This window comes from Aethalodelphis obliquidens, unplaced genomic scaffold (genome assembly GCF_003676395.1).
Source record: "Aethalodelphis obliquidens isolate GAN/ISIS:26980383/991018 unplaced genomic scaffold, ASM367639v1 scaffold44, whole genome shotgun sequence".
Lineage (NCBI taxonomy): Eukaryota > Metazoa > Chordata > Mammalia > Artiodactyla > Delphinidae > Aethalodelphis > Aethalodelphis obliquidens.
The window spans coordinates 9335953-9356664 of record NW_020837988.1 but is presented as its reverse complement, the minus strand read 5'-3'; the positions used below and the strand labels follow the sequence as shown (position 1 = coordinate 9356664).

General features: G+C 57.7%; 1 protein-coding gene across 1 annotated transcript in view; it reads left to right on the top strand.

Moving 5' to 3' along the window:
* The window catches only part of DNAH17 (dynein axonemal heavy chain 17), a 162196-nt gene that overhangs the window by 105004 nt on the left and 36480 nt on the right, over window positions 1-20712 (top strand). The window contains exons 42-56 of the mRNA XM_027080880.1: window positions 36-263; window positions 652-789; window positions 1649-1781; window positions 3310-3437; window positions 4152-4300; window positions 8237-8519; window positions 8620-8793; window positions 9022-9229; window positions 9665-9830; window positions 12257-12359; window positions 13060-13207; window positions 13580-13671; window positions 14761-14922; window positions 15374-15538; window positions 15639-15830. Coding sequence (XP_026936681.1) covers window positions 36-263; window positions 652-789; window positions 1649-1781; window positions 3310-3437; window positions 4152-4300; window positions 8237-8519; window positions 8620-8793; window positions 9022-9229; window positions 9665-9830; window positions 12257-12359; window positions 13060-13207; window positions 13580-13671; window positions 14761-14922; window positions 15374-15538; window positions 15639-15830 — 2469 coding nt within the window. The remainder of the gene's footprint in view (window positions 1-35; window positions 264-651; window positions 790-1648; window positions 1782-3309; window positions 3438-4151; window positions 4301-8236; window positions 8520-8619; window positions 8794-9021; window positions 9230-9664; window positions 9831-12256; window positions 12360-13059; window positions 13208-13579; window positions 13672-14760; window positions 14923-15373; window positions 15539-15638; window positions 15831-20712) is intronic.

Here is a 20712-nt window from a genome sequence, read left to right as displayed (position 1 = left end):
GCTCACGCCCGCCCGGCCCTGCCCTCCACTCGCAGGATCATTATGACTGGGGCTTGCGGGCCATCAAGTCTGTGCTGGTGGTGGCCGGCTCCCTGAAGAGGGCCGACCCCGGCCGAGCAGAGGACCAGGTGCTGATGAGGGCGCTCAGGGACTTCAACATCCCCAAGATCGTCGCCGACGACCTGCCCGTGTTCATGGGGCTCATCGGGGACCTCTTCCCTGCACTGGACGTGCCTCGGAAACGGGACCTGAATTTTGAGAAGGTGGGAACAGCCAGGGTCACGGTGGTCCGGGAAGCCACACCCCAGCCTCCTTCCCGCCGAGGATGCCTCTTTCCGCCACACACTGTGGCAGGTACCCACACTGGGGTGGTGGTCACGTCTGCCAGCGGGCAATGGCCACACATGCACGGCTCCCTCTGCCCCGAGGAACGTCCTGAGGCTACGGGTTGCCTCTCCAGCCCCTCTTGCAACGCTGGGGGGTCGGGAAAAGAAGGGGAGGATGCTTTGGGCAAACCCATTCCCCGCACAGGGTTCTCAGTAGCACCCACGGCAGAGCACGTAAACATCCCCACGGGCAGGGCCGCTGTTCCCTTCTGAGCTCTCCGCTGGGCAGGGGGCTCAGCGCCCCGTTCCCACACGCCTTCCCCAGGTCATCAAGCAGAGCATCGTTGAGCTCAAGCTGCAGGCGGAGGACAGCTTCGTGCTGAAGGTGGTGCAGCTGGAGGAGCTGCTGCAAGTCAGGCACTCGGTGTTCGTCATCGGGAACGCGGGCAGTGGCAAGTCCCAGGTACATGCCCACCCGGGGACCCAGCCCAGTGCGTCCCGGGCGGAAGGGTGTCACGGGCCGGGAAGGAAGCTGTGACGGGGGGGCCAGGGACGGCAGGGGAGGCGAGGAGTGGCCAGCGGACCCTGGTCCCACCGATGAGGCCCTTCTCCCAGGTCCTCCTCTCTCCCTCCCCCCCCTTGATATCAGTCACCCCGCCTCTCTGCAGCCGACCCCCCACCCTCCTGTCCCCTGCCCCCTACCACTGCCTGGGCACAGTGGAGAGCAGAGGGTGGCGGCCAACGTGACTGATACCTATAACGTCGGAAAATTCTAAACCAGCCGAGCATTCAGCTAGCCACCTACAGGATGGACTGTTATGCTATTATTAAAGATCATTTCCAAAGACTATGTAACATGAGGGACGCTCACTGCAAGTTATTTTTAGAAGGCAGAAACTGTAGGAACCAGTTCTCTAAAAAGGAATGTGTGTGTTTCTGTCTACACATATACCCATGGGAAACATCCTCAGATGTCCTCAGAAACCCTTTTCTCTGCGGGGGAAGAATGACAGGTAGTTTCCTTCCTTTAATTTTTCTTTCAGCGAGCACCTTACTTTTATTATCAGGGAACTAGTATGAATGTTACCCAGTCTGGGCACAAGTAGCCCTCCTCTGTGCACAGGCAGGAACCATCGCAGCGCGTCTTCCTGGACGTTGTTTGCGGGTCGCAAACTCACCCGCGTGTCGCCAAAGCAAACCAGGCCCAGAGCAGGGATTCTGCCCGTGGGTCTTCAAGGGCCCTTGGAGCTCACACAAGGGCCCTAGCGCAGGGTCTGGGTGCACGATGTGGCCCTGAGTGAGCAGCCCCCGCCTCGGTGCAGGTCCTCAAGTCTCTGAACAAGACCTATCAGAACCTGCAGAGGAAGCCGGTCGCCGTGGACCTGGACCCCAAGGCCGTCACCTGCGACGAGCTCTTCGGCATCATCAACCCGGCGACCAGGGAGTGGAAAGATGGTAATGGGGCAGCATCCCCGGCAGGGCCGAGAGGGCGAGGGCTCGGAGCAGGCGTCCCAGACCTGGGTCCACGGCGGGCCCGCTTTGTCGTGGCCGCTCGGCCGGCCTCTGTGCAGTGAGCACGTGGCCGAGCCCCCGAGGGAGGCCCGCAGCGGGCCCAGCAGCGGTGAGGGGGCCCACACGTACGCGTGCGTAATGATGGTGCTTGCGGAGAGCAGGAAGGTCACAGAGGGGGGCTGGTTCACGCTCCCAGGCGGGAGGAACCAGGGAGGCCATGGACACCGGAGCATCAGGGCTCAAGCAGGGCTGAGGGGAGACAGGGCCCCCCACCCCATGGGCTACAGGAGGAGAGCCCTGAAGTGCAGGCTGGAGCCTCGGGTGCTGGGAATGGTGTTTCTCCGGGGAGGGGCCTTGGTGAGATCTGTGCTTTATATAAAAAAAAAAAAACTCGGGACATTGGAGAAAGGACAGGTGAGGGGCTAGGGGAGATGGGGGGCCCCAAGGGTGGTCCAGGCGGAGGAAGGGGCAACTGGAGGGGTTGGAAGAGGCGGGTGTGTACTGCTTGCCAGGGGACCATCCCCACCCCCGCCCCACCCAAGCTTCCATGCGTCCCCCTCCCGGGCCAGGAAGCCAGGGAGGCTCTGCTCCAGTCTCCCCTGTGAGAGGCCCCTGCCGCCGCATCACCCTCTGCCCCCCGCCCCGCTTTCTTTTTGTGACTTGGCATCTATCTCTGCACGTGTATCTTGCGTCGTCACCCCCTCCACTGGGATGCAAGCTCTGTGGGGTGGGCAGGGGCTTCAGTTGTCCCCACGCCCCCTGCTCTGAGCCTGACTTTTTTTTTTTCCTGTTTTTTTTTAATTAATTTTATTTATTTTATTTTTGGCTGCGTTGAGTCTTCATTGCTGCGTGCGGGCTTTCTCTAGTTGTGGCGAGCGGGGGCTACTCTCCGTTGCAGTGTGCGGGCTTCTCATTGCGGTGGCTTCTGTTGTGGAGCACGGGCTCTAGAGCGCAGGCTCAGTATTTGTGGTGCACGGGCTTAGCTGCTCCGCGGCATGTGGGATCCTCTCGGGCCAAGGATCGAACCCCTGTCCCCTGAATTGGCAGGCAGATTCTTATCCACTGCGCCACCAGGGAAGTCCCTGAGCCTGACTCTTTAAGACCACTCAGCAAACCTTTATTGAGTGAATGAATGAAAGAGGGAAGGGATGAGTGAAGGGGTGCAGGGCGGGGCAGTGGCCTTCCATGTAGGGCTGTTGAATCTGAGAACTGGACCAGACTTGGGGGGGATGTCGGGGGGCAGGGTCAGGGGTGGAGTCACAAAGGTGGGTCCTCGGGGTCAGGAGAAGGGCAGGAAATGAGCCAGGTCCCCTCCTGTCTGAGGGCCTCTGCTGTCCCTCTGAAGTAGGGCACTGGCCACCTCTGAGAGAGAGGCCAGTGTTGGCCCGGAGGGGGCGAGCTTGGTCTCAGCCCCTGTGGCCCCAGGGAGAGCCGCCCAGAGCTGGACCTGACAGAGCCCCACCGCCCACAGGCCTCTTCTCCACCATCATGCGGGACCTGGCCAACATCCCTCACGACGGCCCCAAATGGATCATCCTGGACGGGGACATAGACCCCATGTGGATCGAGTCCCTCAACACCGTCATGGATGACAACAAGGTACAAGGGACCCCTGAATCCCAGAGCTGACCCCCCCAGAATGGCAGTAACGTGGGGGAGGGGAGCATATGTGACATGCCACATGTCTCACCTGCCGCACTCAGCAGACAGGACCCGCTGTGCATGGGGACTCAGGAGGGGGCCTGCCTGGCGTTCTGCACAAAGCGTTATGGACGAGGGAAAGCCCCCCCCTCATCACAAGACGCGTTCCTCACAGGATGCAGGCCCGTGCACCCGGCTCACCTGCTTTTTGGCCGCAGTGTGGGCGAAGGATGCAGGTGTAGAGAGCGTTCCTGTCTGACTGACGCGTGGCACGATGTCGGAGGGGTAGCTAATATCTTGGAAGGCGCGGACAGTGTTGAGAATTATCTAGAAGCAGCTTAAGAAAGTGATTCTCAATTGGGTGGAGGAGGGACCCCCAGAGTTCCGAGGGGGCGGGGGCGGGGTCATGGTTTGAAAGGCAACTTTAGCCTCAGAGTGAAGTCCTACGTCATCCACGCACATCTGGACGCTCTCCATGGCCCCAGGCTGGGAAGGGCCGGGGGGGCTGGCATCGAGGACGGCAGGGAGACGCTGGACTAGGGAGGCTGGTTGGTGGCTGATGGGGGTACGGGGAGTGTCCCCGACCTCCTCCTCTTCTGAGATGTGACCTGTGAAACCCTCAGGACGAGGGTGCTTTGGGGCTGAAACCCACAGGCCCGTGTCCCTCACTAGGTCCTCACGCTGGCCAGCAATGAGCGGATCCCCCTGAACCGCACCATGCGGCTGGTGTTCGAGATCAGCCACCTGAGGACGGCCACGCCGGCCACCGTGTCCAGAGCCGGCATCCTGTACATCAACCCGGCCGACCTCGGGTGGAACCCGTGAGTTGGGCTTTTGTTCTCCGGCTCCAAACTATGCAGAGAAAGAGGAGGGCGTTGACGTTGATGTATGTTCCTGTGAATGCGTTCATTCGTTCACTCACTCGTTCATTCATACGATGAATACCTTGTGCTGGGCCCTCCCCAGGCAGCAGCGTGGGGGCGATGAAGGGATGCGGGACAGATGTGTGAATAAGTGATGTAATGCGTGGAGACTGCATCACGGCAGCTAACGAAACAGAAGTTGGTACCACATGCAGGGAACTCTGAGGAGGAGGGAGGGTCTGGGCCTGTTGTGGAGACAGGAAGTCTTCCTGGAGGAGCTGGAGTTTGGGCTGAGCCCCGACAGGAAAAGGAGCTTTCTGGGTAGACAGGTAGGGAAAGCATTCCAAGTGAGAACCAACATTTAAGGGGCATCAGGGCGAGAGTGTGAGCTTCCCAGGAACGGGCGGTGGTCAGGTGTTCGTGGATGGAGCGTGAAGCGAGGATGCTCTTGGCAGGAAGGGACTGACCCTGGACCAGCCTCCAGGGCCGGCACAGGGGCCGTTTCTGACGTGACGAGGAGAGTTCATGGCAGCAGATGACGGGTGGCCACTGGGGACAGGGGAGGAGGGATGGATGTGAGAAATGTTTGAAACCTTAAGAAATGGAAGGCTTGCCATTGATCCTGGAGGCATGTTTTTGTACTTGGACACAAGGCTAGTAATTTATATGCCAGGACGTCCTGCGTGGTCTTGAGGAGAAACCCCAGTGCAACATTCTGGGACGGACAGCCTCAGGAGAAACACCCCGGCTGCATTCGTTCAGTCGTCCACTTCATTCATTCATTCACTCAACCAGTGCTTTCTGCATCTGCTGTGTGTCTGACCCACGGCTGCTCCGTGCTGGGGAAACTGGGTCTCCCGGAGAGATGTGGAGAGTGGTAGGAGAGGTTGGGAGGAAGAAGAATCCTTGAAGCATTCGAGAAGGAACAGGTAGAAGGGAAACCGAGGAGGTGACGCCCCACATAGCCAGGCAGGAAGGAGCTTCAGGAGGGAAGCAGGCTCGCGTCCGGAGGGTCAAGTAGCCGAGGACAGGAAGTTGCCACTGGCTTTGGCAGCTGGGAGCTCACCATTAACTCAGGAAGAACAGCTTCCTGGCGCGACAGGGGCAGAAGCCAGATGGCAATTCACGGAGGAGGAATTGAGAGGAGGCCCTGGTAATGAGGGTCCTTCTGGAAATGTCTCATGGCGGCCGGGGCGAGATGAGCAGGCATGGGTGTTTCCAGGCACAGGCAAGTGTGCCGGTGGGGAGGGGGGAGGGGGAGAGTTCATGCTCGACGTGTCTGTGCATCGAGTGGGAAGTGAGACCGCTGTCTCCCGATGCAGCGAGGCCGGGGCTAGGGGGCTACACGAGCGCAGTGACCCTGCAGGGACAGAACCAGAGCTGGCCTGACCCACAGGGGCCTGGGGGCCGCTGAGACCCAGCACCACTATGCCGCCTTCTCCAGCCACACCTGTCATCCTGCTTTCTTAGTGTCCTGTGGCCGCCATGACAAAGGGCCACAAACCGGGCAGCTTCAAACAGTGGAAGTTTTTTCTCTTCCGGTTCTGGAGGCCAGAAGTATGAAATCAGGTGTTGGAAGGGTTGGTTCCTTCTGGAAACTCTGAGGGGGGATCTCTCCTAGGGCTTCTCCCCCAGCTTCTGCTGTTGCTGGCAATCCTTGGCTTGTAGACACATCACCCATCACACAGCCACCTTTCTGAGCCTCACGTGGTCTCCCCTCTGCACATGCCTCTGTGTCCTAACTTCCCTCTTCTCATAAGGACCAGTCGTTGGATCAGGGCCCACCCTCATCCAGGATGCACCCTCTCAAGATCCTTATTTTTTTTTTTTTTTTGTGGTACGCGGGCCTCTCACTGTTGCGGCCTCTCCCGCTGCGGAGCACAGGCTCCGGACGCGCAGGCTCAGCGGCCATGGCTCACGGGCCCAGCCGCTCCGCGGCATGTGGGATCTTCCCGGACCGGGGCACGAACCCGTGTCCCCTGCATCGGCAGGAGGACTCGCAACCACTGCGCCACCAGGGAAGCCCGAGATCCTTAATTTGATTGCATCTGCAAACACCCTTTTTCCAAATACGGCCACATTCATAGACTGTGGGTGGACATGTCTTTTGAGGGGCCCCCATTCCGCCCACTACACATGTCTGGGCGTTTCCAGGGTGGGCAGCAGACAAGGCAAGAGAACTGGAACAAAGTCTGAGCGGGAGCCGCTAAGACGCAAGAGTACGGGAAGGAGACGGTGGGGCCGAGGGGCCCCCGGTGGACGCTCAGCGGGGGCGGGAAGGAGAGCGGAAGGTCAGCAGGGGTGGGCGGGGGCGGGACCCGAAGGCTCACCCTTCAGCCGGAGTGGTTCTTAGGGCTCCAGAGGGGTAACCGAGAGAGTGAGTGGCATCCTGGGGACCAGGAGGACACCCGGGTTTTGCTGGAGAGAAGTGGAGAGGCTGAGGGCCTGCTCAGGCCCCCCCAACCCAGAGAAAGAGCAGCCCTCCAGCAGGGGCAGCCACGACTCGAGGCAGGGGTGGCTGAGCGTATCCAGGAGCGGGAGGAGAAGCAAAGCTCCAGGGCCGGAGGGGCCCCGTGGCCTCTGGGGACAGGGCAGGAGCCTGCAGGGAAGCCACTCGTCCTCCCGGGGTCTGGGTCTGGGTCGGCTTTTCAGATCAAAGCCAGCGCGCACATCTGCACGCACTCAATGTCTCTAACAAGGCAAAATTTCAAATTTGATATATCCGCCTTCAAGAGAGAAGGCAAATGCAGCAGTCTATGTATAGATTTGCAAATCGGTCTCCGTTCTGAAGACCCACTGCATTTGGAATCCAGTTCTCAGCTGCACTGTGTTCGCTTGTGGACGTAGAGTGCTTAATGGTTTCCTCTGTTACCTAGTGAGCCCAGGGGCAACGGGGCAGAGTTTTTGAGCTCTTGGTTCTCTGTTCTGCTAGGGGTGCAGTAAGAGGCAGAGCTTCCAGAACGTGCGCTCACTTGCAGAAAGGCATGTCTGCTGGGGCTGCGGAGGGCAGGCGAGCTGCCTCGGGTAACGCGAGCTTCCTGCTTACGTTTTGGGCATCCTAGAAAGGACAGCTCACTGAGCTCATCAGCCCGCAAGGGAGCCGACGCTCTTTCCGCTTTCAGCAGGCACTTGTTCAGCACTTACCGTGGACCAGGCTCCCCTCTATGAGCTTTAAAAGTATCAGCCCAGGTAGTCCTTCGAATATGGGAGCAATTATCATCACTCCCATTTACGGATGAGGAACCTGAGACCCAGACATGTTGAGTAACTTGCCCGAGGCCACGGCTGGCCACGCTAGAGCCCATTCAAGCCAGGCAGTCGGGCTCCAGAATCCACACCCCTCACAGCCGTGGTGGGCCACCTCCATGCAACCCACTCCCGAGATGTATGTGTGCCGGACAACCCAACATGGCTCCTCAGGAATGCCTGTTGTATTCGTTTGGACTCTTCCATTAAATGCGTCAATTGGCTCAATTCATCATGTATGCTTCAGGCGTGGCTGGATCCGGGAGTCCAGATAATGCAGTGATGTGTCCCTGCTCCTCTCCTTTCCTTTCCCTTTTCTTCCCTTCCCATCCCCTCCCTCTCTCTCCCCCAGGTGATGTTATGAAACTTCTCTCTCCTCTCTTCTTCTCCTATATCCAGCTCTACTGTCCTCAGTATTATCTGCATTTGGGGGTGGAAAGGATGGCTCCCAGTTGTTCTAGGAGGACAGCACCCCACAGCTAGAATCCCAGGGAAAGAGCACACCCTCATCAGATCCTCTTAAGGTCTGGGACTGGCCCCATCACCAGGCAGGAGTGCCAGAATCCCATGGAAGCGTTCCCCAAGCGGAGGGTTGCCGGGGGACCCAGCGTGGTGGCCCAGTCCTCCAGCACCTCCCGTCTTCCCCAGGGTGGTGAGCAGCTGGATCGAGAGGCGCAAGGTGCAGTCGGAAAAGGCCACCCTGCTGGTCCTCTTTGACAAGTACCTGCCCACCTGCCTGGACAAGCTTCGCGTCGGGTTTAAGACGATCACCCCGGTGCCCGAGATCACGGTCATCCAGATGATCCTGTACCTGCTCGAGTGCCTCCTCACCGAGCAGAACGCACCCCCCGACTCTGCCAAGGAGCTGTACGAGCTCTACTTCGTGTTCGCCTGCTTCTGGGCCTTCGGAGGGGCCATGTTCCAGGACCAGGTGAGCAGCCGGCCGCGGCGGGTGCCTGGCCACCCAGACCCGGTCTCCCGGCATCCCCCTCAGCTGGGCCGTTTCTGCGCTCTATTTTGTTTCCCAACAGCTTGTAGATTATCGGGTCGAGTTCAGCCGATGGTGGATCAACGAATTCAAGACAATCAAGTTCCCCTCGCAGGGAACGATCTTTGACTACTACATAGATCCCGACACCAAAAAGTTCCTGCCGTGGACGGACAAGGTGCCCCGCTTCGAGCTGGACCCTGATGTCCCCCTGCAGGTAACTGCCCAGAGCGGTGACGATTTATGACGATTTAGGGGCAGGACTCAGAGCCCCATCCCACTCGCTTCTCAATGGGATGTCCGGTCGCAAACGGTTTTCAACAATAGGACCTTCCAAGTAAGACTGGGGATTTGACAAACTGTCCAGGTCTGCAGGTTTGTACGGAGGGTGGGAATTGGAGGCTCAGGTGTGTCTGGGGTTACAGCTCCTCCCTCTCTCCCGCAGGCCTCACTGGTGCACACCACGGAAACCATCCGCATCCGCTACTTCTTGGACCTGCTCGTGGAGAAGTCGTGGCCGGTGATGCTGGTGGGGAATGCAGGGACGGGCAAGTCGGTGCTGATGGGGGACAAGCTGGGCAGCCTGAGTACAGACGACTGGTTGGTGCAGGCCGTGCCCTTCAACTTCTACACGACCTCGGCTATGCTGCAGGGTGAGGCTGAGGACAAGCGCGCATCCTCACAGCCTGGCCTCGACACACCCCATCACTCTCATCCGACGCGACTGCCCCCCAGTCCCACCCTGACGTTCCTCACAGTGCCTTCTTACTGCAGACCCGGGAGCTTGCCAGCTGCCTCTCCACTTCCCATGCCCCCACCCACTGCCCTCTATGCCCAGAGCAGGGGGACGAGGGTGGCAGATCCCACAGGGAGCTCCCCTCGTAACCAGTCTCAGGTGGCCCCCAGGTCGATGAGCACAAGGTTCCTGTCCCCCTGCCTGGAGCCAGTGGTGCCCACCACCCTCTCCTTTACTCCTGAGGTGGCTGGAGTCCAACCCATCCTGTCTCTGGTGCCCCGGGGCTACCCCTCGGGCCACCGCCTCTGAGATCTACCAGGCACCGTGGTAGTCACCCCATTCCCTTCTCTAGGTGTTCTCGAAAAGCCGCTGGAGAAGAAATCAGGGCGGAATTACGGGCCACCAGGCACCAAGAAGCTGATCTACTTCATCGACGACATGAACATGCCCGAGGTGGACAAGTACGGGACGGTGGCCCCGCACACCCTCCTCCGGCAGCACATGGACCACAGGCACTGGTGAGTGGGGGCGGGGCGGGGGGGGTTGCCACAGGGAGGATGCAGGGCTGGGACACAGGACCACGCTGATGGGGTCACAGTTCTGGGGAGAGGTGGGGGATCAAGGTCTCCTCCTCTCATACATTCCGCAAATACATCCTGGGCATCTGCCAGGCCCCGGGCTGGCGGCTGGGGCCTGCAGTTCCATGGAGCAGGGACAGACAGGGGCCCCTCTAATTGAAGTGTCCATATGGCAGAGAAGACAGAGGGGTGCAGTTCCAGGGTAAAGGGAGCAGTCACAGAGGGCCCCAGCGGCTGGGTCAGAGACCCAGGGCGGGAGGAGGCAGCTGGGAGCTCCATTACTGGCCTTAGTGTCAGTACTTTGGAGGGAGAGCATCTCGGGCACAGTAGATGCCATGGACAGAGGGAGTGTGGCCCCTGGAGGGGACCATAGGAGCCCAGCGTGGCTGGAGCATGAGAGCCAGAGGGAGAGGTTGCCCGGGGCAGGGGCGGCCAGACCCCAGGACTCATGGACCACTGGACAGAGAACACTTTCTCCCAAGGGCAACGGAAAGCCGAGGGTGGCATGTTTACATTTGCAGTCTGGAAAGGTCAGAACATTCAGTGTGGTTAAAACAGGTATCACTTGAAAGAAGTGTGCCACGATGACCTGGCAAGTGGCCCAAGCCAAACCTGGGGGTTTTGAGACCAGAGGAACCCGAGAAATCTCATCAGGGGTCAGTGAGGGGATGCGTGGAGTCTGCCCCTTACTGCCGAGAAATAGGGCATAGAGCGGATAAGTGGCCTGCTGGCGGTCACAGCCCTGATGAAAGGCGCAGCTGGAGGTCAAACCCACGTGTCTGACTCCATGGCTGGCCTTTCCCCGTGACATGACACCGACTCCAGGGCTCACGGGCTGTAGGAACCCAGCAAGGACAGCAGTGAAGCCATGGGGGCTGTGGGCTGTGATGTGGGAACAGGGTGTTAGGGATGGCTCCCTGGGGAGGTGACAGAGCTGGGCCGGGGTGGGGCACACTTGAAGTGCAGCCCTGCGAGAGCTCGACATCTGTGAGGACATGAAAGTGGTGTGGGACGGCCAGGGCCCAGGACAGGTCTGGGGAGGGACAGGGCAGGACGCCGAGGACAAAGCAGGAGGGATACGTGAGGGCTGCCCGCGCCCCCTCGGGAGGATCTGCTGGGGGACCCAGGGGTGGCCCCTCACTCTCCCGGGCCCTGGTTGCATGCTCTCGAAATGGGCTCACCAGGTCGTGCATCCTTGCAAAATTGACAGAACTAAGATGTGTTGCGCTCTTCTTTAAGAGGGCCCTAAGGGCTGTGAAACTTCAGCCCTGGGTCCACAGCTGCCCTTGAGTTTGTCCTGAAGCATCTCTCTAGGAGGGGGAGGCATAGTCAGATTTGGAAGATCCCTCTAGAATTTCAGATAAAGGGGCCCCACAAGCAACAGGGAAGGCTGGACCGTTCAGAGGCTCTGTCAGCAAGGGCAGAAGAGACGGCAACACAGACCACCCCCTCCCACACGGATCAGGCGGGCCCCGCGTGGAGGGCAGACCCACAAGCCAAAGGAGAAACTGCCACGTTGGTGGAAGAAAGTGTGACCCGGGGAAAGGTGGGGAGTGCGAAGGACTTCTCAGACCTAGGTTTCAAAAGCATAGGCCAGGAGGCCGAAGAATGGTGACTTTGACCTCCCTGAAAACTGAGTAACGCTGTTCACCCAGAGACACCATGGCCCAGCACAGTATGGGATTAACGGGAGAAATTACTTGCAGTGCCTGACACTGGCAGTGGATTAACACATGGGGCATACAAGGAATCCCCACAAATGAACAAGGGCCGGCGCCAACTCCCAACCGAAAACAAAAAACAATGGGGGGAAAAGCCAAAAGGTAAAAGGCACGTGAAAGACGCACAAGCTCTTTATAGCCTTTGACCTCGTCTGAGCCCCTGGAAGTGTTAGCAGTGCCCTGGCACCGAGGAAGCTCCTCAGCTTACTTGATCGTCGTCACCATCATCATCCTGGATAATTAGAGTGATAATGGGGGGGGGTGGTAAACATCTGTGGAACCCTCGCTCTATTTCAGGGGCCCTTCTGAGTTTATTTTCATGCATTAGCTCCATTCGTCCTCATCATGACCCATTGCACAGACAAGAACACTGAGGCACGGCGGGGTTAGCCAGCCTCCCCAGAGTCACGAGGCCACTGAATGGAGGAGCTGGAACATAAACCCAGACCTGAACACGGAGCCACTCTGTTGCCTCCTGTTTCAAAATTTCTCTTAAGAGCATGAAGTACAATTGGCCATTTCACATGTAATTGTTATTTTGAGGTGTTTTTTTTTTTTTAACCATATGCAGGGCAGTACTGGGGTGGGTGGGGAGCCGGGGGGTGGCTCCGGCAGCAGGACATTATGCTGGCCTTGCCCGCGCAGGTATGACCGACAGAAGCTGACCCTGAAGGACGTCCATAACTGTCAGTACGTGGCGTGCATGAACCCCACTGCTGGATCCTTCACCATCGACCCCAGGCTTCAGGTAGGCAGAACCTGGACTCATCTCGGTCAGCTGCAGGAGCCCAAGGCTCGCTTTGGCAAATGAGAAGGAAAACATTGATTTGGGATCGTGGGGCTGTGGGCTGGCATTCCCTGGAGAACGCCCCAGCCTTTCAGAAGATGTCAGGACATTCCCAGTGGGTGGGGGAAGGAGGGGGGTGTTGAGAGGCTAGTCAGCTCTCCCTGTGAGCCCACAGGGCTGCCAGACTTAGCAAATAAAAATACAGATGCCTGCTCAAATCTGAATTTCAGATAAACAGAAAAGGATGACCCATACGATGTTTGAGACATATTTGTACTAAAAAAAAAATTTTCCTATGTGAAATTCAGATTTAACAGGAAATCCTGTACTCTATCTGCAATGCCACCCAGGCAGGACCTCACCTCTGAATGACCTAAGCAGATGGAGACCTGGAATTTAAATCCAGGCTGCGCTCTGAGGCACTCTTTGGCCTCCTCCAAGTTTTTTCTGGAGAGCATGACACGAATTTGGCTGTTTGAGATGTAATCAGTATTTAAGGGGGCTTTACCACACACATGGCATGAGGAGAGAACCTGTCCATTCTGACCATGCCCACGAGACATTAGGCGATGAGGACAGAGTCTGCTCCCCAGGAAGGGGGCCCCGCCCCAAGCTGGTACCTACGCGCAGCCTGACGAGGGTCTCTGGTTGTTCCGGGCAGCGCCACTTCTGTGTGTTTGCCGTGAGCTTCCCGGGCCAGGAGGCCCTCATGAGCATCTACAGCACCATCCTGGCCCAGCACCTGGCCTATCAGTCGGTCCCCATGGTAGTCCAGAAGATGAGCAACCACCTGGTGGCCTCCGCCCTGGGTAAGCTGACCTGCCTCGCCCCCTCTCCCGTCAGCGAGACCCGCTGCTTTCTGGGGCTGACGGAGGCTTCATACTTGCCCCTGGTAAATATTTTGTTTATACTTCCAAGTCAATATTTTTTTTAACGATGCTGTTGAGGTATTGTGAAATCCAGTTTCTTGAGGGGGAGGCAGAGGATAGGAAATTCAGTACACAGAAACAATTTACACATCAGTAGAGTAGCGAACTTCCTCCCTCCTCAGCTCTGTAGATTTCTTACTTAAATTGTCACCATCGCATAGTCCATTTGCTTCAGAAACGATAGCTTAAGCTTTGCACTTCCTGAGGCCATTAAGAGTGTGCAAGAATCGATGTGTCTTTTTCCTGTAACAGCCCTGCACCAGAAAGTGACATCAACGTTTCTTCCCACAGCCGTTAAGTTTCATTATGTCTTCAACCTCAGGGACCTCTCCAATATTTTCCAGGTACTGCTTTTAGCGCTGTGTCATGTCACGTTATGGCCAAGGCCTGACCCACAGATGCTCTCCTCCTCTGCTGCTCTCAGGAGAGAAAGCAAAGTGATCTATGGACTGATTACAGTGATGATGTTGATGATGATGGTGACCGTGGTGATAGTGATAATGATGTGATGATGGTGACCATGGTGATAATGATGGTGATTATGGTGACCATGGTGATAATAATGGTGATAGTGATGATGGCAATAATGATGGTGATGATGATAATGGTAGTGATGGTGATGATGGTGATGACGATGGTGATGGTGGTGGTGATGGTTGTAGTCTTGATGGTGGTGATGATGTTTCCTCTTACGTATTGATGAGCTAGCCAATGGGTTTGGCCACTTATATCCCCATTTTCTCCTCCAAACAACATGTAATGCTCGTATATCCCCATTTTACAGGTGGGAAGTCTAAGGCTCCCTCCACTTCGAGTGTCAGCTCAAATGTCGTGCCCTCAAGAGGCCCCGCCTCATCCCCACACGCTGTCTCACTGTCCCTGTTTATGTCATTCATAGCACACGTCACAATGTGTAATTACCTTGTGATTTTGTCTGGTTACATCTCCCCACTAGAAGGCAAACTCCATGAAGGCAGGGTCAGTCCCATCATCACTGTGTTCCCAGAGCCCAGAACAAGGGCCTGGAAGAAAAGCACCTGTTGAACTTGCCAGGTCCCTTGGTTAGTGAACGGCCAAGCCAGGCCTGGGCCTGCCAGGCTCGCTGCACGGCCCAAGCTCGCCGGCCACTCCATGGCCTGATCAGCCCCCTTGTCCCTTTCTCCACTGTCCACCCCCTTAGAGGGGGCAGCCCTTAACCCTGTCTCGTGAGGAGAATCCCCCCACGTCTCTCAGGCCACAGACACACCCTCCAGCCTCCAGGACTTGCGCGGCCTTGGCAGTCCGTGGCTTCCTGGACCTCTGGTGGCCGCTGTACCACAGCCTAAAGGGTCATCCCCTGGGGAAGCGGCCACTTTCTCATTTGATCCACACGCGGTGCTCGGCTTGCCTCCCGGACACGGCTAAGGATGCCGACCACCCCGCGTCTGGGGCAGGGGCTCCTGTTCTCCACCACAGAGACCCTGAAAATCCCACTGGACCTCGTCCGCCTCTGGCTGCACGAAGCCGAACGTGTGTACGGCGACAAGATGGTGGATGAGAAGGACCAGGAGGCGCTGCGCAGAGTCACCATCGCTTCCACCAAGAAGTTCTTCGACGTACGTCAGGCCGCCACGTCCCCCTGCCAAGCCCAGGGATGCTCCGAGGAGCAGGGTGTCGGGACCCCGTGACAATCCCCGCCCCCCTGCAAGGGCCCTGGGCTGGGGATGGGAAGGACCACGTTGGGTCCCACGAGGTGACTCTGCCACGTGGGTGTGGCCCGAGCGAGCAGGAGTGAAGACCTCCCTCTAGCCGCTGGGCACAGACAGCTCTGCTGGGGTCGATGTGCTCCGCTGATGTGTCCGGGGTTTTCGTGGTAGAGTCATTTTTCTGGACTCTCCGTTCATTCCCGATGTGGCAGGGGCCAGGGGATTTTGCCCAGTGGTTTGCGGGGGCCCCTGCAGACGTGGCCTGATATTCTGAGGCCGCCGGGCAAGGTGCTCGGGCTGCTGTTCGTGATCTGTGTGCCCGAGGCAGCGACAACAGAAGCATCTTGTCTCTGACGTCTAGGATCTTGCTGACGAGCTCTTATTCGCCAAACCCAATATCTACTGCCACTTTGCTCACGGGATCGGCGATCCCAAGTACCTGCCGGTGACTGACGTGGCTCTCCTGAGCAAGCTCCTGGTGGAAGCTCTGGACAGTTACAACGAGATCAACGCGGTCATGAACCTGGTGAGCGGGGCTCGAGCAGGCAGCAGCGGGCTGGGGAGGGACGAGGGAGGCGTGTCTGCGCGGTGAGATGCCCGGGGTCTCTCTGGCCCGGTCTCTTCAGGTGCTGTTTGAGGACGCGGTGGCCCACATCTGCAGGATCAGCCGTATCCTGGAGTCCCCACGGGGCAACGCCCTGCTGGTCGGGGTGGGCGGCAGCGGCAAGCAGAGCCTCTCCCGCCTGGCCGCGTACATCAGCGCGCTGGACGTGTTCCAGATCACCCTCAAGAAGGGCTACGGGATCCCAGACCTCAAGGTGAGATGTCGCCTCTCAGTAAGCCGCCCTTCGGGAGGGGGAGCGGAGAAGAGTCTCCCCACTCCCGTTCCCCAGACGAAGCATCCAGCGCAGAGAGTGGGAAGGTCACCAGCAGGGTGATTATCTTAGACGGTAAAGGCCAGGGACACATTCGGCCGGTGCCCACGGCCATGTGACGAAGGTAAAAGGAAGTGTGGGTTTCCGGTAGATTAGAGCCAGTAGAGAGTCACCCCAGATAACAGCGGCAAAGAGATTTGGTTCTCGTCTCTGGTCATCCAACCGTGCCGCATCTTTCCCAGTTTTCCAGATTAAATAATTGAGAACCGGTACTCACTAGCTGTCTAACTACATCCTCAGGGTTCTGGGGTCCTGCTTTTTTTAATTAATCAAATAAATATAAGCTTGATTCAGGTCTCCCATCCCCAAGACGTGCCGCCGAGGCTTCTTATTGATTCCTTTTTCCCGAAAATTTGCTCTCTCGGGGACCTGTGTGCTGGTCAAACACGATCAGTCTAGAGCTTACCATCGTTGTGTCTCGGATTAGAGCTGAAATTGACTGGACCGTGTCACACGGCTCGTCCCTCTTTGCCTTGGTGTCGAGGCTGCCTCTGTGGGCCAGGACAGTGCCAGACCCAGGGGACCCTCCCCTCCGCTCACGGCTCCGAGGCAGTTGCTGGCCAGGTGGCCTTAGGGGGGTGGCCTGGACCCCTGCCGGAGCCTGGCACCCTGGGACCTCAGCAGGACGGGGGTGGTCTGCGGGCAGAGGCCCCAGGAAGGACGATGGGGACGGTGAGCTAGTTCTCAGCCCTGCTCTCGCGACGATGCTGAGCAGGCTGTGCCAGGGCCAGCGGCCTCCAGCTTGGCATTGCCCCCGGTGCGTTCTACACTTCCTATCAGAGGACTAGCCCGCTGGTGTCATTGCCCCCGGTGCGTTCTACGCTTCCTATCAAAGGACCAGCCAGCTGGCTGTGTTTTTAAAATCCCAGCCTTAAGGGAGAGGTCTCCCTAATGTAGGTTCTGCCAGACACCACCTCCTGAACTGAGCCGGCGTGTCGTGGGTCTTAGCGGTGCTCAGCTAAGCCGCGCGAGTGGGTTTGCACCGACTCCCTGCGTGCGCTCGGGGTGGTTAGAATCCTCGCCTCTGGAGCTGCGTGGTTGTACTGAGTTGTCTTCACTGGAAAAGTCTCTAGTCTGTTAGCTTAATTGTACTGCTTTATTTTCCTGATTGCATCATACTCTTTGCCCTGTGCTTGTGAGGATTTTGTTGGCCTCACCTTGGGGCCACCTGTGGCAGATGTTGTTTTATCCCCTGGCATTAGCTACAGCAGCTCTGTGATCTGTTTCGTCGCAATTCATTGCTCCTGCGCCCGCGACGGACTGGGTCTGTGCTCCTCATTGGTTATCATTTATTAAGTGTTTATTATCATATTTGTTATTTATTAAGTAGCTTCTGTGGATTCGGAAGTAAGGGCAGCCGTAAACAGGGCTATAGGACCTTGCATTGGACCTTGCGTCATATTAGGGGAAGCAGACTCCTGAACAGTTATAAGATGCATTATTGTTCTAATGAGAGCGTCACAGTAAGAAGTTAACAATGTGTATGTTATTAGCGTAACAGATGCGTTCATGATGATGTAACATTATCATAAAGTCGTACCATAAGCCACGGGCACCCACTGGAGTTTGGAGACGCGGCGGGAAAAGGGTCAGGATCCAAACCCAAGGGCCATCGTATGCCTCATGGAAAACCCTGGACTTGGTCCCAAGAAAACAAGATACTGTCAAGGTCATTTGTGCAGAGGAGGGGCAAGATCTGGTGGTGTTCTGGGACAGAGTGGAGGATGGCTTGAAGACAGCAGAGATCGCTCAGGGGTGACGGGTAGAGGGGTACCACAGGAGCCCCGGTGACCCCACAAAGGCTGGAACCAGACAGTGCAACAAGAAGGGAGGAGGGAGAGATGGAGCGAGACCCTCGTCGTGGGCGAGTGCCCTGCACTGACGGGAGGAGTGGGACCTTAGCTGTACTCCCACCTGCTGGGTCCCCAGGCCCCACCCCCCGTGCAGTCCCCAGGCCAGGCAGTGGCGTGCTTTTGACTTCTGTGAGCCCTCTCCCCGAGGCCCGAGTAGTAGCCCAGAGAGCTGGACCAGACCCTCTGGAGAAATGCTTTAAGCTGAGTGAGGGGCCAGGCCCATGTCCCAGCAGCTCGGGCGGCCCCCTCGACCTTCAGCAAATGTTGACCGGAGAGGGGCAGGTGGGGCGAGCGCTTGCCTTCCTGCAGCCGGCAAGGCAGAAGGAGGAGAGCGCCCCCGGCCACACCTCTTCGACCCTCTTCCCTGAGACTCACCCCCAACCTGGGCTCCTTGTTCCTTCGTCTCTGCCGGCAATGACGACGGCCGCGAGGGGCCCCGGAAGTGTGCCCCGGCCAGAGAGGGGAGTGTGCGCCCTGCTCTGTTACCGCCAGTCCCGAGATGCACCCAGACGCAGGTGGTCTTTAACATCCTCAGATGCCGCTGTCCGGACCCGCTCCCTCCTCCTCAATGGTGAGTGAGGAGGGGACCCTCGGAGCTGAGTTTGTGGGGCTGACCATGACGTTGGCAGCTGGAGCAATTACTGACACGAAGTCTCCCTCAAGCAGACAGGAACTGAGGACAGAGGGGGACTGGGAGGGGTGGCGAGGACGGCCAAGACTCCAGTGCCAGAAGAAACCAAGATAGTGTGCAGCCTCGTGTGCGTGGGCGTCGGGGGAACTGAGGGGACACTCGGCAGGAGATGGCCAAGGCGCACTGGGACCTGTGGGGCTGGGACGTGCAGGAGAGGGCGGCAGGTGGAGATCTCGGCCCCTCAGCCTGAGCGCGTGGGGGTGGCGGAGTCCATGCCAGAGAGGTGCAGAGGCTGAGGGGGACGGTATCCCGGGGCAGGCAGGACGAGGACCACGGGCCAGAGCAGCGGTCAGCAGGGACAGAGCAAGCGCCACGGCAGGAAGGCCAGAGAGGGCCGAGCTTCACGACAGTCGAGGCCTCAGAGGCTCCAGGCAGGACAGTGGGCTGGGGCCGAGGAGAGGCCCTGAGGTCTCGGCCGGAGCAGGTTCCCCTGGGGGCCCCAGGAGAGAGCCTGGAAGCGGGAGCCAGAGAAAGGGCAGCGGCCAGAGGGCGCGGCAAACCCCGATTCTCCCGGAGACGAGCAAGCGGAATGGGGGAAGAGAGGTGCTGTAGGCCTGGGGCCACCACGCCGGCCCTCGGCCTTTAGGGACCATCGGTCTTTCCAGAACATTCTGCTCTGACCTGGGTCCCTGCAGCAACTAGCTTCCCTCGCTCCAAGCAGATCCCTTGCCTCAGCCAGTCGAACCGGATTCAGAAGCTGAACTTGGTGGAACTTCGAGGCCCCTCCCAAATTCGTTCATTCCCAAACCACAGGAGGGAGGAACACTCAGGGGCCAGCATGACAGCGGTGCAGGTTGAGCCCGCACCAGCCAGGAGCTGCCCTCTGTTGTGCAGTCGCCACACTCGCCTCCCCCAGGACGACCGCCGGGCTCCCGCGCGCAGTGAAGCTCCCGCGCTTAGGTACCTACGGCTGATTCCGGCGTTGTCGGCTCCCAGCCCACATCCATGATGGACTGTGAAGTGGGAAGAGTGACGTGTCTCAACACCAAGGCCCCCCGCCGCCTCTCCACGTAGGACCTGCCTTGGAGGCCACACCCGAGGGCGCGACCAGGGCTCATATCCCACCTGAGGCCTCTGCTCTCCCAGGCTCAGGGCTTCCCTTTGATTTGTTTTTTCAGCTTGTCCAAAAACCCTGGAATTTGGAGCTTGCCTTGTGACCCCAGTTATACCCCTGTCAGCTCCAGCTGAGGGCCCCTGGTGATGTTTCTCTCTGAACAGATGTCGGGGAGGTGCGCTGCTTCCAAAGGGCAGAAGAGAGCTACTCGGGATGCCCACAGCGGACATTCTAAAGCCTTTAAAATAATTACAGAGGCTCTCAGGTCTTATTTAAAAATTAGACGGTAAAGAAAAGCAAATCACCAAACCCCTGAAAATTCACATTCATCCTTGGGTGACACCGACGTTTTAACATATATTTACAAGTTATACGTGTAAGTTGGCACTTTTCAAACATAGCAAGCTATTCATACTGCTCTGTAACATGCTTTTTTTTTTTTTTTTTTTTTTTTTTTCTATTCTCCTTCATTTATTCATCCAGAATTACCATGCAATTGTTTTGTCAATTATTTCTTTAAAACCTACCAGGAATGTGATAGGCGTTATGATGAGAAGAGGCAATACTTTCCAGCCTCCCCCTCCCAGCCTGTGGTGTATTTATTCGGGGCCTCTTCCAGGGTCTTCATTTAAGCTTTTTTTTCCTTTTTTTAAGGTAAAGCATACACAACACAGAATTTACCGTTTTAACCACACCATTCAGTGGCATTGATACGTTCACATAGTGGTGCCACCACCCCACCGTCCATCTCCAGAACTTTCTCATCTTCCCCAACAGAAACTCTGTCCCCATGAAACACTAACTCCCCCTGCCCGCTCCCCACAGCCCCTGGCACCCAGCGTCCTACTTTCTGTCTCCATGAATCCGACTCTGCCGGGGACCTCGTATGAGTGGAATCCTACTCATGTGAGGACAAATCCTATTGGTCCTCTTGTGACTGGCCGACGTCACTCAGCATAATGTCTTCTAGGTTCCTCTGTGTTGTAGCATGGTCAGAATTTCCTTCCTTCTTAAGGCAGAATAATATCCCACTGTGTGAATGGACCCCATCGTGTTTATCCATCCATCCGTCGAGGGACGCCCGGGTTGTTTCCACTTTGGAGCTGTGGCGAGTAGAGCCGCCACAAGCCTGGGTGTCCTCCACGGAAGGCCCTGGGTCTCCATCTA